The sequence below is a fragment of the Chiloscyllium punctatum genome, chromosome 2 (genome assembly GCF_047496795.1).
Source record: "Chiloscyllium punctatum isolate Juve2018m chromosome 2, sChiPun1.3, whole genome shotgun sequence".
NCBI lineage: Eukaryota > Metazoa > Chordata > Chondrichthyes > Orectolobiformes > Hemiscylliidae > Chiloscyllium > Chiloscyllium punctatum.
This window is the reverse complement of record NC_092740.1, coordinates 48439200-48454255: the sequence shown is the minus strand read 5'-3', so window position 1 is coordinate 48454255 and position 15056 is coordinate 48439200. Positions and strand designations below refer to the sequence as shown.

The following is a 15056-nucleotide window of genomic DNA, read 5'->3' as shown; positions in this document are numbered from 1 at the left end:
TCCAGTAAAGTTCAATTGTTAATTGTTAATTGTTAATCGAGTGCTGACAATCAACGGTGTAGGTAATCAGGGGTTTGGTATAAAGCCATGCTATTTAGGAACTAAATTAGGTCTGCCATAACTTTACAGGCAACAGATGGAAAGGATGTACATGCTACGGGTCTGGACAACATTTGTATCTAGAGCTGGAACCAAGGCAACTTGTGATGTCTGAGAACAGATGGCTGGTTGCAATATTGTGGGAGAGGTCGTGCATCCATCTCCCGGGGTAAAGGACAAAACTCCCCCACCGATAAAACCGCCAAAGAAAGGGCCTGACACAGGAATCACCACCACCAATGGAGGAATGTCAATTAGATTCATTCATGAATCAGTTGACATGCTCAATCTAACCTACTTTTCCTGCACCTCTCAAAGGCAGCTCAGCCCAGCAGATCCTGTTGAGTTTGTCAGCAGTTTTGGGTGTGGTCAGATGGAGGAAGAATGGGAATTGGTAAAGGCCAGGTACCCTCATCCTCAAGGAACCTGGCATCAAGCAAAGTTATTGCTAAAAATGATTACTCTGCACGTGCCTCAAAAACTTAAGTCCACTCCTTTCCACTGTCCTCCCCCCAGCAATGCATCTTCCACTCCATGATGCGATGATCCTGCCAATGATAGTGCTGGCCCCTGAACTTGCACAACTGGAGTTCTCAATTGTGGAAAGGCTTCATGGTGGCCTCTTAAGTACCTGAAGGGCATTTGATTTTGCCAGGTCTCCCTGTTGGAACTGACAAGGTTTCCCCATTGATTCCTTGACTGATGGGTGAGACCCCTCGTCAGACCAGAAAAATTCTGCACAGAAAATTCTGACCTAAGTCTTACTGTGAAAGGCTGGTACCTAATTCAGTGGATAACCTATCCTCCATAAAATTGTTGTGAACAAAATCTTCTATATGTTGCTTCATAATATCAACCGGTTTAAAAATTATAACTTCAATTAACTTTCAGTAAATGTATCAAAGCCGTATTATTAATCAATCTGAAGGACTGTAACTTGGGCTAGTGTGTTCCAAGTTAAAAGCCTTGTAAAATAAATGCCATGTAAAGAAAAAAATAGTTATTAATATCATAAAAATAAATAGCATTCAAACAAGTGGCATGGAGAAGTTAGCTTATTTTCAATTATTTAATGATATGCATGGCTGGTTTATTATTTCTGATATTAAATTGAATCCAAGAACCAGTTCATTAATTGGGACACCATGTGGGTTCATCTGTGAATTGACATACTCACCATCTGTATTAAAACTTCCATCCGCAGCTGAGGATCATCCAATTCATCTTGAGAAAGCACACTGACAGAGAGTTCAATGCAGATTAGAAAGAAATACGCCATGGAGTTGGAGTTAACAAAATCAAATCATTGAACTGCTAATACATTTTGAATCATTATTGTATAAAATAGATTAATTAACCTGCAGCTTTTTGGGGGGGGGAATATGCAAATAAACTATTTTGCTGCAATTTGCTGCAATTGCACAGAGTTAAAACTTTCTATGGGACTCAGTTCTAATATTATCTAAGTTCGAGTTGTATTGACTGACGTTACCATGTTGCAGTCTAATGCGTTGACATAGAAGTAGCAGTGTACCTTATGAGATAACCTCGGTCATGACTTCTGAAAACAAAAGGCTTCCAAAAGCCTACATCACACTGCGTACCCTTTGGGACAGGAACAATTTAGAGGAACAAAACATCTCAGCTTTAGGAAACCTTTTCAGGGTTTTAGCCCATTGCTGGGACCAGCAATAACTCTTCATGCTCAATTAATTAAATAACCCTCCCTTTTCAGGAGCCCTGCTCTACACAGCCATTCCTAATCCAACAACTTCCCAAAATTGTCTCACTCAAAGTAAAAACTAAAACCCAGAAGTCTCCCTCTCTAATCTTTGGATGTTTCTCTTAAGGCTGAATAAAAACAAGTTCTGGAAGTCTCTAAACAAAACCTTGAGACTCCATTATTTACCTTGCTCAGTCACACAACAATCTAAAATAATGAAAATCCATTGCTGGTGCACATTCTAAAGTCAAGCCTTAAACATTTTACAATTGACCAGGAGCTGAATTGGACCAGCCATATTACTACCATAGCTACAAAAGCAGGTCCGAGGCTTGGAGTTCTGCAGCAAGTAACTCACCTCCTTTGTTCCCAAAATCTGTCCTCTTTCTACAAGACACAAGTCATAAGTGTGATTGAATACTGTTCACTTGACTGGCTGAATGCAAGTCCAAGAACACTCATAAAGCTTGACAACACCAAAGCCAAAGCAGTCCACTTGATTGGCAACCCATCAATCACTTCAACGTTCATTCTCTTCAGTGGTAATGCCACCGACATCATCCCCTCTGGAGATCTCCCACCACAATGTCCCACCCCATAGTAAGTGAGTAAACACATGACAGATGCAGTTCAACAGAGCTAATTGTGAAGTCACTTCAGTGTGGAAGAGAGAGAGGCAGAGTATTATTTAAATGGTGATATATTGTGAAATGTGGATACAAAGGTTCTAGATGTCCTTGTACACTAGTCTACACTAGAAAATGGTCAGGCAGGTTACTGCCTACCCTGGAGTTCTTGTTTCACCCACTCTTCTAAGTGCTGCTAACTCCAGTCTCAGAGTCCTTCTCTCACCTGCTCTACTGGATGCTGCCAACTTTCTTGTCTTAGTGTCTTCCCTCACCCACTCCTCCCCTCTTGTCATTTACAATTACATTAAATTTGCATCTACTTGTTATGCTGTCACAAACCTGAACTAACCAGCCATCATTTATCTCAAATTTACACAATCATGAATGCCTCTATCAAATTGCTACTAGAACCTTTTCTGTCTCAGAAAAAATGTTCTAATTTGTCCACTCTTACCTTTTAACAATAAACTCTTTTCCTGGTAACAAGCCAGTTAACCTACACTGCAACTTTCCTATTGTCTAACCTGTCCAATGTGTTGGGTGAGGAATAATGAACAAAACTTGCTTAATTAGGAACTAATATTTAATATTGCCTTCTGGATATGGCATTTCAAACTTCTAATGAAAAACATTTTTTTAAGCAGTGAAATCCTATAATACACTAAGAAAATTCTGTCATCCAACAATTGAATTCTTAAGAGGTGGTAAAGACAGCCTGCAATAACAAATTATGAGCACAGTATAAAGATATATCACCTTAAAATGTTGGCTGTGGCTTTCCTTTCTTGGGGCAGCAGATCATGGTCACGCATCACTTCCTCTAATAAATTTACAATGTTTGATTTCAGTTCACTGTTCATCTCGAAATCCTGAACAATTAGAAAATAAATGAACCTATTACCATTCAAAGGTGAGTGTACACATCTTGCCAGTAAACTTTCAAAAATGAAAAGCATTTGATATTTTTATCAGTCTAAGCATTTCCTCAGAGTCAATTATTTCTAGCAGTGTTGCAAGGAAAGGATACTATTTATTGAAGTATTTAGATAAAATCCGTGCAGTCCATTATTAAGAAAATTTCTTCCTCACAGTTCAGGACATGTCTAATAACACAACTATATTGCAAGAACAATCAAATTGAACCTTGTCAGCATTTCCAATACGTAAAACTATTTTTCATCTTGTTCAAAACAACATAGAATGAGAAAATATCAGTTACCTAGTTTGCGCCTTCTAATGTACATATCTCTGGATGCTAGATTCAGCCTTATACATGAATTCTTCTGAGTAAAGTTCTTGCATGATCACCAAAATTTCAGGATTTCTACATACACTGTTTCCCTACGATTCAAATATCTCATGATGTTCAATCAATAGGGCATATCCAAACTTTATTTCACTTCAGATTTCCAAAATTCCATTTTATTTCCACTATTTAGCTGCAATGAGTTACAACTTACTGATGCTTCATTAGTTAGAGCAGCACAAGGACAATTATACTCTACATCAAAATACCAGTTCATAGTTCATGGCATAGACAAATGATGTTTGGTGCCTACAGCACTGGCTGTCTATGTTCTATATAATGGAGGGTGAAGATCTGAAGCATCCAAAGCTCTTGCAGTTATCAATGGCATGATCCAAATGTGTTTAAAACAATTCTAGCTGTCCCAACAGTGAATGAAGCACTGAAACAGATTTACATTAGTTAAGTGACCAAGCAATTCGATTTTGCAAGAACAAACCTTTCTCTTCTACTGAATCCTTGCACTGAAAGAATTTGCTTGATCACATAAGTTACAAATGCAATGAACATTTTTGCAGCTGGTCTTTCTAAGCAACTATGAACAATCCCTTTTACATTTTACAATCTTAACTCAACATGAATGAGATGAATTGAAGTGCAACAAGTAGCAGAAAAGACTGCTGTTCCACGTTTATGAATGTCCATTAACTGACAGCTCATATGCATTTTTAAACCTGCAGTGGACAAGGTTGCAAATAGTACTGAACAACCACAAAAAATCTTCAATTGTTAAGTCATTGACTTTCACACCCACCCTCCCCCCTCCCCAATCATCAGAAGTGGGCACATGGCTCATTATTGTACAATTATGAAAACTATTCACACTCCTCAGATACTTAAGCAGCCTGTGTCCAAATGCAGCAAGATCTGGACAACATCCAGGCTTATGATGATAAGTGGAAAGTAACATTCACATCGCGCAAAAGCCTGGCAATGAAAATCTTCAATAAAAGTTTCAGTTAACCGTGTTTCTTCATTGTCAATGGCATTACTATTATTGAAACCCCACAGTAGATATCCTAGAGGACCAGAAACTGAATGTGACCAGCCATATAACTATTGCGGCTACAAGAGCAAGTTAGAAGTTTTGAATCCTGCAGTACAAAACTCACCTCCTACTCTCCAATGTGTATCTACTATCTTCAAGGTACAAGTCAGGAATATGATGGAATGCTCTGCATTTGCCCAGATAAGTGCAACACTCAAAAAGCACAACAGCAACCACAGCAAAGTAGTCCTGTGTCTGGCACAATAGCAACCTTCTTTAACATTCACTCCCTTTACTACCAATGCACTAGTATGTATCATCTACAAGATGCACAGCATAACTCACCAAGGCTCCTTCAACAGCTGTGAGCTCTACTACCTGGAAGGTAAAAAGCAGCAGATACATCGGAACACACTACCTGCAGGATCCCCTCCAAGCCACTCATTATCCTAGCCTGAAACTTTACACTGCTTCTTCAGTGTGAAAATCCTATATCAACATCCCTCGGACTGCAGTGGGTCAAGAAGGCAGTTCCACACCACCTTCTCAAAGTAGGAACCGGTAATAATTAGGGACTGGCCTAGCCAGTGATACTGACATCCACTGAACAATATTTTTTAAAGTATGGAGATAGGCATGAAGAGTCCAAAGATAAAGGGTACAGATGTTACATATAACCCCAATGTATAACACAGGGCAATGGCTTAGGATACCTGTTTCTTAGTTGACCACATTGATGACATTCTCAAGTAGCCATTAATCACCAATATGCATCAGTGAAGAGGAGGGTGAAGGAAGAGCTAGCGTGGGAGAATAGCACTGAGGCTGAAGATCTGCTATAACCTAAATAACCTGAAGATCTGCTATAACAGACCAGTCTTGAGAAGCTAAATGGCCTACTCATGCTCCTATTTATATGTTCATTGCTTTCGCAAAATTCACCCACTTTATTGGAGCCACAAATATTTTTAAAAAATCAATAACAATATTCTGGTCCTTGAGAAAAGTTATTGATTTGGATATCTAACTCATATTAATGATGTTGAAGTGTCGATCTTCCAACCACAAGATGAAAGGGTAAGACTTGGTAATAAGCATGCACATTATGATGAATATGTGTTAACTGAAATAATAATTTACATTATTATCAGCTGATCAGAAATATTGATCTTTTGAAAATAACACTCTCCAACCAAGGACATTGGCTACAACAGCAAAAATGTTGCAATTGCAAATAACAAAAGATGCTTCTCTCGAGTCACTTGGGCTGTATTGCTTTCAAAGAATGGTCTCATCACCTGATTTATGGCTGTAAAATACATTGGTTTTGAATACAGACAATCAAAGACAACATACCACAATGGAAATAAGACATTGGCCTCTCCCTTTTTCTCTCTAAAACTCCTTTCAAAGTTTGTGGTTTGAAGATCCACTTGATGACCTCATCACCATAGGTGGAGGGTTCTGAATGGAAAATCTTGAATCTCAACGATTGTCTCCAGGGAAAAAAAGCTCAAAGTCATAACTGATCCAGGAATAGACCACATTGCTATGTGCAGAAAGTGACTTTATTGCAGGGTAGCATTTGAAAAATCAGGAGCTAATATTTTTTTTTCCAAATTTAACTGTTATGTATTCAATATACTTTTAAGATAACATTCTACAGAGTTAAGAACTTTTATGCTCGTAGTGAATTGTGCTTGTGTATGGAATTCGACAAGAAGAGCGTTTAGATATATTTACACATAAAAAAACCTTCTGTTGATAATCTTTACTTGAGTAGGTTCTTGAAAAGAATGGATAATGTGAAGACGCTGTGACAGGCAGCCAGCATCAGTGAGCGGAGCGATTGAGGTAAGGACCATCACAGAGAAGCAGCAGGACTAGTGATGGGCTCAAGTGGAACTCAGGATATAAGCACAAATAAGATGTTTTAGTCTATGCTTAAGTTGGAGTAAGATTACAATGAAACAATATCCTGGACATGGTTTGAAATCATGGACACACCTAGCTGTCTGGATGAACAGGTACAGGTAGGTACCTCTGGCTGGGGCAACTTGAGCTCCAGATATTGGAAGTTGAGCAGTAGCTAGGGACACCACGCTACATTCAAGAGGCTGAAAGGTTTGTGAATAAGCACGATTCAGGACATGATCTCTCCACACAGTTTGAGGGTATGCAGACAGAAAGGGAAGTGTTAACTGCCAGACAGAAAAAGGGGACTAAGCATGGAGTGCAGGAACCTCCCAAGTACATCTTGCTTGAAAACCATTTATCAACCATGGCAAACAGAAAGTGACAGTTCCTCTGTGCAGGTCAGCCAGTGCCAAGATTATGCTTTGTGTAGGTCCATTTGCTCAGGAGGGGAGGAAGGAGCATGGGAAAGAGCAATAGTGGTAGGCAATTCATCAGTAAGGGGAACAGACAGGCCCTTTTTACATCCATAAATGTAACTCCAGATTCGTATGTTACCAGGGTGCCAGGGTCAAGGGCATCATAAAAGGGCTTCAGGGTGTTCTGAAGGAGAGGGATAAAAAGCCTTAGGTCATAGTCCATGCTGGGGCAGATGACAAAGGAAGAAACATAAACGACGTCCTGCAAACAGACTCAAGGAAGTTAGGTTGGAAATTAAAAAGCAGGACTTTGGAGGTAATAATTTTCTGATGCCATTGAGTAATGAGCAAAGGATAGAGTATTGGAGAAATAGTGCAAGAGGGAGAGCTTGAGATTCCAAATGGTCATAGATAGGTTGGATAGAAAGGCACCTTTTTTCAATGGTGGTGGAGTCTGTAGCCGAGATATTAGATATCAGGTAAGAGATGGAAGGCCAAGAGGAAAGTTGAGGAGAAGTTTTTTCACCAGAGGATGGTGAAAGACTGGAACTTACTGCCTGAAAGGGTTATTGATTCAGAAACTTATGTAACATTTAAGTAGCATTTTGATATGCAGTTGCATTGCAAAAGCCTATAGGGCATGGGGCAAAAACTGGAAGATCCAATTAGTGTAGTCAAGTCCTTGTTGACGAGGGAACAGAAGACCGATGAGCCTGACATCGGTGGTGGATACGTTGTTGGAGGGAATCATGAGTAACAGGATTTACAGGCATTTGGAAAGGCAAGAACCGATTAGGGATAGACAGCACGGCTTTGTGCATGGGGAATCATGTCTCACAAACTTAATTGAGTTTTTTGAAGTGAAAAAGAGGATTGATGAGGGCAGAATGGTGGACGTGATCTATATGGACTTCAGTAAGGTGTTTGACTCGTTATCAAGGTTAGATCGCATGGAATACAAGGAGAACTAACCATTTGAATACAGAACTGGCTCAAACATAGAAGACAGAGGGTGGTGGTGGAGGGTTGTTTTTCAAACTGGAGGCCTGTGACCAGTGGAGTGCCAGAAGGAGCGGTGCTGGATCCACTACTTTTTGTCATTTATGTAAATGACTTGGATGTTAACATAGGAGGTATAGTTAGTAAGTTTGATACCAAGATTGAAGGTGTAGTGGACAGTGAAGAAAGTTACTCAGAGTACAACATGATCTCGATCAGATGGACCAATGGACTGAGGAATCTTAGATGGAGATTAATTTAGATAAATGTGAGGTGCTGTATTTTGGAAAAGCAAATCAGAGCAGGACTTATATACCTAATGGTAAGGTCTTAGGGTGTGTTGCTGAATAAAGAGACCTTGGAGTGTAGGTTCATAGTTCCTTGAAAGTAGAGTCACAGGGAGATTGGATAGTGAAGGTAGTGTTTGGTATGCTTCCATATTGGTCAGAACATTGAGTATAGGAGTTGGGAGATTATGTTGTGGCTGTGCAGGACATTGGTTAGGCCACTTTTGGAATATTGCATGCAATTCTTGTCTCCTTCCTATAGGAAGGATGTTGTGAAACTTGCAAGGGCTCAGAAAAGATTTACAAGGATGTTGCCAGGGTTGGAGGATTTGAGCTATAGGGAGAGACTGAATAGGTAGAGGCTGTTTTCCCTGGACCGTCAGAGGCTGAGGGGTGACCTTACCAAGGCTTATAAAATCATGAGGGGCATGGATAGGATAAATAGACTAAGTCTATTCCATCGGGTGGGGGAGTTCAGAACTAGAGGGCACAGGTTTAGGGTGAGAGGGCAAAGATATAAAAGGGACCTAAGGGGCAACTTTTTTACACAGATGATGGTGCATGTATGGAATGAGCTGCCAGAGGTGGTGTTGGAGGCTGGTATAGTTGCAGTATTTAAAAGGATTTAGATGGATATATGAATAGGAAAGAATGAGAGGGATATGGGCCAAGTGCTGGTAAATGGGACTAGATTAGGTTAGTGTATCTGGTCAGCATGGACGAGTTGGAATGAAGGCTCCGTTTCTGCAATGTACATCTCTATGATTCTATGACCAACACATGCAGTATGGGCCAAATGGCCTCCTTCTGTGCCGTACATATTAAAGTTTTTTTTAAATGACTTAGCTTTTTATTTGTTAAGTAAAGGAACCTGGCTGCCTTGTTTCCAAATGGAGCCATATATAATATTTTTGGCAATATCACCTCCTTTTTCAAATTCAAACTTTCTGGTGGCCAATGGAAAAGTGGGACAAGGAGAGGATATTTACACTTCCTTAGTGGGTCATAACAACATCTGCAAATTATATTGACAGCTCTTACATTCTGTTGTGAATGTGTAATTGCAAAATTCAGTGAAAACCACTTAATCATGGTCATTCATATGAAGTATGGCGAATTATTAACGGATCAGGGAAGGGCAAACTTTACTGTTCTGAAGAATGGTCACTGCACTTGAAACATTAACTTTGTTTTCTTTCCACAGATGCTGCCATACTCTGCTGAGTTTCTCCAACAATTTCTGTTTCTGTTTCAGATTTCCAACATCTGCAGTTCTTTGGTTTATACTAATGTGTAATATTCTGCAAATTTGTTTTCCCAGATAGTAATCCCAATGGTTAGAACACCTGTGACAAGTTCAACTGTGTGATATCTACGATTTACCACACATTAAATTGAACGCATGCTGACATTTCCAATTAATTTCTGATTTCTGGTGGTGAATGACGTGTCCCAATGTTTGCTGTACTTCTTTTACAAGCTAAGTGCTTCTGGAATTACAATGCCACAGAAATTTAATTTCATTGGAATTGATTTTTTCAGTTTAATGTTCTGTATGATAGGGAAATATATAACAAAAACTCACATATTAAATCAACCATAATAACATTTGCCCAGAGGCAAGACATTAGCTAACAATCAAGAACATACTTACTTTTACTAGATGAATGGGGTAAAGCAGAATTCAATTGTCTGGCCTAGGTTTTACCTTTTCACATAGTCTCACCCACAAACATGGTTAAATTACAGCTTGAAACAATAATAACAGGCTCATTAATAAAGTTAATCCGTTTCCATCACAAAATCCATCTAATACCAATAAGCAAAATTCCACCATCCCACAAATATCTTACCACCACCTTAAGGGAAGTCCTAGAGCATTTGTCTATGATGTGAATCGTTGGTAACTATAAACATTGGAGTAATATGTACAGATTACCATGTGTACACTGAACACACATCGACAGATGCAAACTTCTAACATTTTACTAATCACAAAGAAAATCGCCAGAGTGCATGGCAAAATAACATTTGTTGTTGTGGTTCTGTTCGCCGAGCTGAGAATTTGTCTTGCAAACGTTTCGTCCCCTGTCTAGGTGACATCCTCAGTGCTTGGGAGCCTCCTGTGAAGCGCTTCTGTTCTGTTTCCTCCGGCATTTATAGTGGCCTGTCTCTGCCGCTTCCAGTTGTCAGTTCGAGCTGTCCGCTGTAGTGGCCGGTATATTGGGTCCAGGTCGATGTGTTTGTTGATGGCACTCATCCACAGACTCTATGCCTCTAGGAATTCCCTGGCTGTTCTCTGTTTGGCTTGCCCTATAATGGTAGTGTTGTCCCAGTCGAATTCATGTTGCTTATCGCCTGTGTGTGTGGCTACTAAGGATAGCTGGTCATGTCGTTTCGTGGCTAGTTGGTGTTCGTGTATACGGATTGTGAACTGTCTTCCTGTTTGTCCGATGTAGTGTTTTGTGCAGTCCTTGCATGGGATTTTGTACACTACATTAGTTTTGCTCATGTTGGGTATCGGGTCCTTCGTTCTGGTGAGTTGTTGTCTGAGCGTGGCTGTTGGTTTGTGTGCTGTTATGAGTCCGAGTGGTCGCAGTAGTCTGGCTGTCAGTTCAGAAATGCTCCTGATGTATGGTAGTGTGGATAGTCTTTTGGGTTGCGGCATGTTCTCGTTCCGTTGTCTCTCCCTTAGGCATCTGTTGATGAAATTGCGAGGGTATCCGTTTTTGGCGAATACATTGTATAGGTGTTCCTCTTTCTCTTTTTGCAGTTCTGGTGTGCTGCAGTGAGTTGTGGCCCTTTTGAATAGTGTCCTGATGCAACTTCGTTTGTGTGTGTTGGGGTGGTTGCTTTCATAGTTTAGGACTTGGTCTGTGTGTGTGGCTTTCCTGTAAACCTTTGTGGTGAATTCTCCGTTAGGTGTTCTCTGTACCATCACGTCTAGGAATGGGAGTTGGTTATCCTTTTCTTCCTCTCTAGTGAATCGGATTCCTGAGAGTGTGGCATTGATGATCTGGTGTGTGTTCTCTATTTCTGTGTTTTTAATTATTACAAAGGTGTCATCCACGTATCTGACCCAGAGTTTGGGTTGAATTTGTGGTAAGACTGTTTGTTCGAACCTTTGCATTACCGCTTCTGCTATGAGTCCAGAGATCGGTGAGCCCATGGGTGTTCCGTTGATTTGTTCGTATATTTGGTTGTTGAATGTGAAGTGTGTTGTGAGGCACAAGTCCAGTAGTTTAAGTATGCCATCTTTGTTGATAGGTTCAACGTCCTGTTGTCTGTTATGTCTGTCCAGCAGGTTGGCTATTGTTTTGCCGATGGAGGTGAACAGTGCCGTTACATCAAATGAGACCATAGTTTCTTCCTTGTCTATGTGTATATTTCTGATGATGTCCAAGAATTCCTGTGTCGATTGTATAGATTGTCTGGATCCGCTGAGCAGGTGTTTCAGTTTCTGCTGTAGTTCTTTGGCCAGTTTGTGTGATGGTGTCCCTGGTAGTGATACTATGGGTCTGAGTGGGATGTCTGGTTTGTGCACTGCACAAAACACTACATCGGACAAACAGGAAGACAGTTCACAATCCGCATACATGAACACCAACTAGCCACGAAACGACACGACCAGCTATCCTTAGTAGCCACACACACAGACGACAAGCAACATGAATTCGACTGGGACAACACTACCATTATAGGGCAAGCCAAACAGAGAACAGCCAGGGAATTCCTAGAGGCATGGCACTCATCCACAGATTCTATCAACAAACACATCGACCTGGACCCAATATACCGGCCACTACAGCGGACAGCTCGAACTGACAACCGGAAGCAGCAGAGACAGGCCACTATAAATGCCGGAGAAAACAGCACAGAAGCGCTTCACAGGAGGCTCCCAAGCACTGAGGATGTCACCTAGACAGGAGACGAAACGTTTGCAAGACAAATTCCCAGCTCGGCAAACAGAACCACAACAACGAGCACCCGAGCTACAAATCTTCTCCCAAACTTTAAATAACATTTGTTTTAAAAAGGACATAAGATTATCAAAATGCTAGGCTTGCTTTGACACATTTGAAAGCAGGGGCACAATAATGATATAATTGTTACCATTCACTCAGGTTCATGCAATGCTTTAGTAACGGGAACCTGCAGGTGCACACCATTATATACAAAAATGAATGCATGTCAAAAGTCCAATTGTTCTGGGATATATTATGGTTGCATATTCATTAAATATATCTATAAAAAGCTATACCTTACGATCAGTCCATCTTCCTGTCTCTATTCAGTTGTATAATGAGCTCCTACCTATCATTTAAACCTACCCATCATATTTAGTTATTTGGGCATTAGGCTGCTGTCTGCCACTGTAAATGCTGCAATCTTATAAAAATCAAACTGTTCAGGATCTAAACTCTGTTGGTGGCAAGTTAAAAATAACTGTACTCACTGCACCAGACACAGTTCCTTATCCAGTTAGCAGATATCAACCACGGCAACAACAGTAAAGGTTGCATAATTGACTTTGGCAATCTGAGGCCGGAGAGGAGAAAAATATCAAATGAAATGAGTTCCTGACTATTGCTACATATTAAACACACACAAACAACATTTCCAATGCTTTGACACCACGTGCAAAAAGCAATCTGCAAAGATCAGGTCTAGAATGGAACTCTTATCCAAATTGCTCTTCTGATGCTGTCCCTCTCCTTTAAATCTGCATTCATCATCTCTCTTCTCAAAATAAAAAAAATCCTTGGTTCTACATCTTTGAAAATTATCCCCCTATCTCCTGAACGTTTCCTTTCCATTCCTTATCTCCCAAATCCACATCTATCTTTTCCAGAATTCCATTTTTGAATCCCTCCAATTACGTTTCCACCGTTATCACAGTATAGTGCTTATCAAATATATAAATGGCATTCTGTGTGACTGTCCAAGGGATAATCCAGCTCTCCTCAGCCTTATATATATTCTCCTTTTCCTCATACACCTCTCCAGCTGGATTGGACAGCTATGAGCTAGTTTTATTCTCATGTAATTGCAGCAACAATATCACTTGTACCGGCTTCTCTTCCTGACCTAGCACTGCTGGGTAAATTTTATGGGAGCTTGGGGGTGAGAATATTTCCCTGATGGAAAAGACAAAGAAAATCAACTTTGAAAAAAAAAAGACAACTTTAGGGGTGACCTTCACATATGTGGGATTTCTGCCTGTCCAGAGATGGGAAGTACTATCCCGGAAGGTCAGAACATGGACGCCGGAGTAACCTTCAAATGAGGTAAACTCCCCTTCTTCCTTCCTGCCTTCTCACCTGAGACTGAAAAGGTAGGCTAGCCACTTTCTTCTCCTCTCCTCCACCCAATGCATTATGGTAGCAAAGGAGATATTAGTCCCATAACTACCCATTAATTATTAGTATAAATAGGCCTAAGGTTGGGGGAGGGGGGCTGCTGACTGATGGTTTAACTGCCCATCATATTAGGGAATAGCCAGATAAAGGCATTAAAGCAGGTGGTTAGCCATTTTACATGCACATCCAACTAAAAACTCATCCTGCTGGGATGTTTGCATGTTTGTGTTTGTATGTTTGTGCATGTGTATGGGTGTGTGTTGCAGGGGTAGGGTGAATGGCTCAAAGTCTCCTTGGCTAGCTTTTGCAATTTATCCTTAGTGCTCTCTTTTTCTCATTGGTATGCTGTCCCTCAGCAAGATCATTCAAAAACAGAGCATTAGTATTAACTGTGCACCAATGACTTTCACCAGCAATTCACTGTCGTAATTCCCAATTCCTCCATTGCTATTAAGTTATCAGATTGCTTACATGATTTCCAGTACTGGATAAGAAGAAATGCTGTTCAATTAAATACTGGGAATATTGAGGCCATTGACTTTATCCTCCTTCCTTGGCGCAGTCTGAGACTAAGCCAAACGGTTTGTATCCTTGATTGCTCAATTGGCTCAAAAATCAATCCTGACCACATACTTGCATAATCACAAACAGCAACTATTCTTGTCTTTGTAATAGCATTGGACTTGGCTCCTGCCTCAGCTCCATCTACTGCTGTAACCCTAATTCATGCATTGTTACCAATAGATTCAAAGCTCTTATTTCACCACTGTTAGCCATACTTTCAATTACTGAGGCCTTAAACTCTAGAATTCAAGACTGACATTTCTCTACTTCTCTAAATCACATTCCTCCTGTAATATGCTGTTTATCATATTGAATCTACCTCTTTGAGTAAGCTTTTGGACATCTATTTATGTGGCTCAGTCATACTTGGTTATATAATGCTCCTGTAAAAGATATTCGCCGGTTTACAATGTTAAAGTAGGGGTGATGACATAGTGATAGCACATACCACACAGTGGAAGCAACATTGAATATAATCCCACAACAATGGTTCAGAGCTAAACTCTGCAGTCCTTCCACACACTGATGTGAATGGTGATGGATGATTATAGAATGAACAGAAGGAGCAACTCCACAAATATACCCATCCTCACTGATGGGGAAACATGGCACATCAATGCAAAAAATAAGAGTGAAGCATTTTTACTCATCTTCAGTGAGAAGTGACACTGCAGGATCCATCTTGGCCTCCTCTCGAAATCTGCATTATCATAGATGCCAATCTTCAAACAATTTTATGGCTAGTCCAGTTCAGTTTCTGGTCAATGC

At 40.3% G+C, this 15056-nt stretch overlaps 1 protein-coding gene across 2 annotated transcripts in view; it reads right to left on the bottom strand.

Moving 5' to 3' along the window:
* rasgrf2b (Ras protein-specific guanine nucleotide-releasing factor 2b) overlaps positions 1-15056 on the bottom strand; it is a 230526-nt gene that overhangs the window by 28148 nt on the left and 187322 nt on the right. For both annotated transcript variants that reach the window (XM_072582334.1, XM_072582343.1), the window contains 2 exons: positions 3208-3320; positions 1277-1337 (listed from right to left, as the gene is read on the bottom strand). In XM_072582334.1, coding sequence (XP_072438435.1) covers positions 1277-1337; positions 3208-3320 — 174 coding nt within the window. The remainder of the gene's footprint in view (positions 1-1276; positions 1338-3207; positions 3321-15056) is intronic.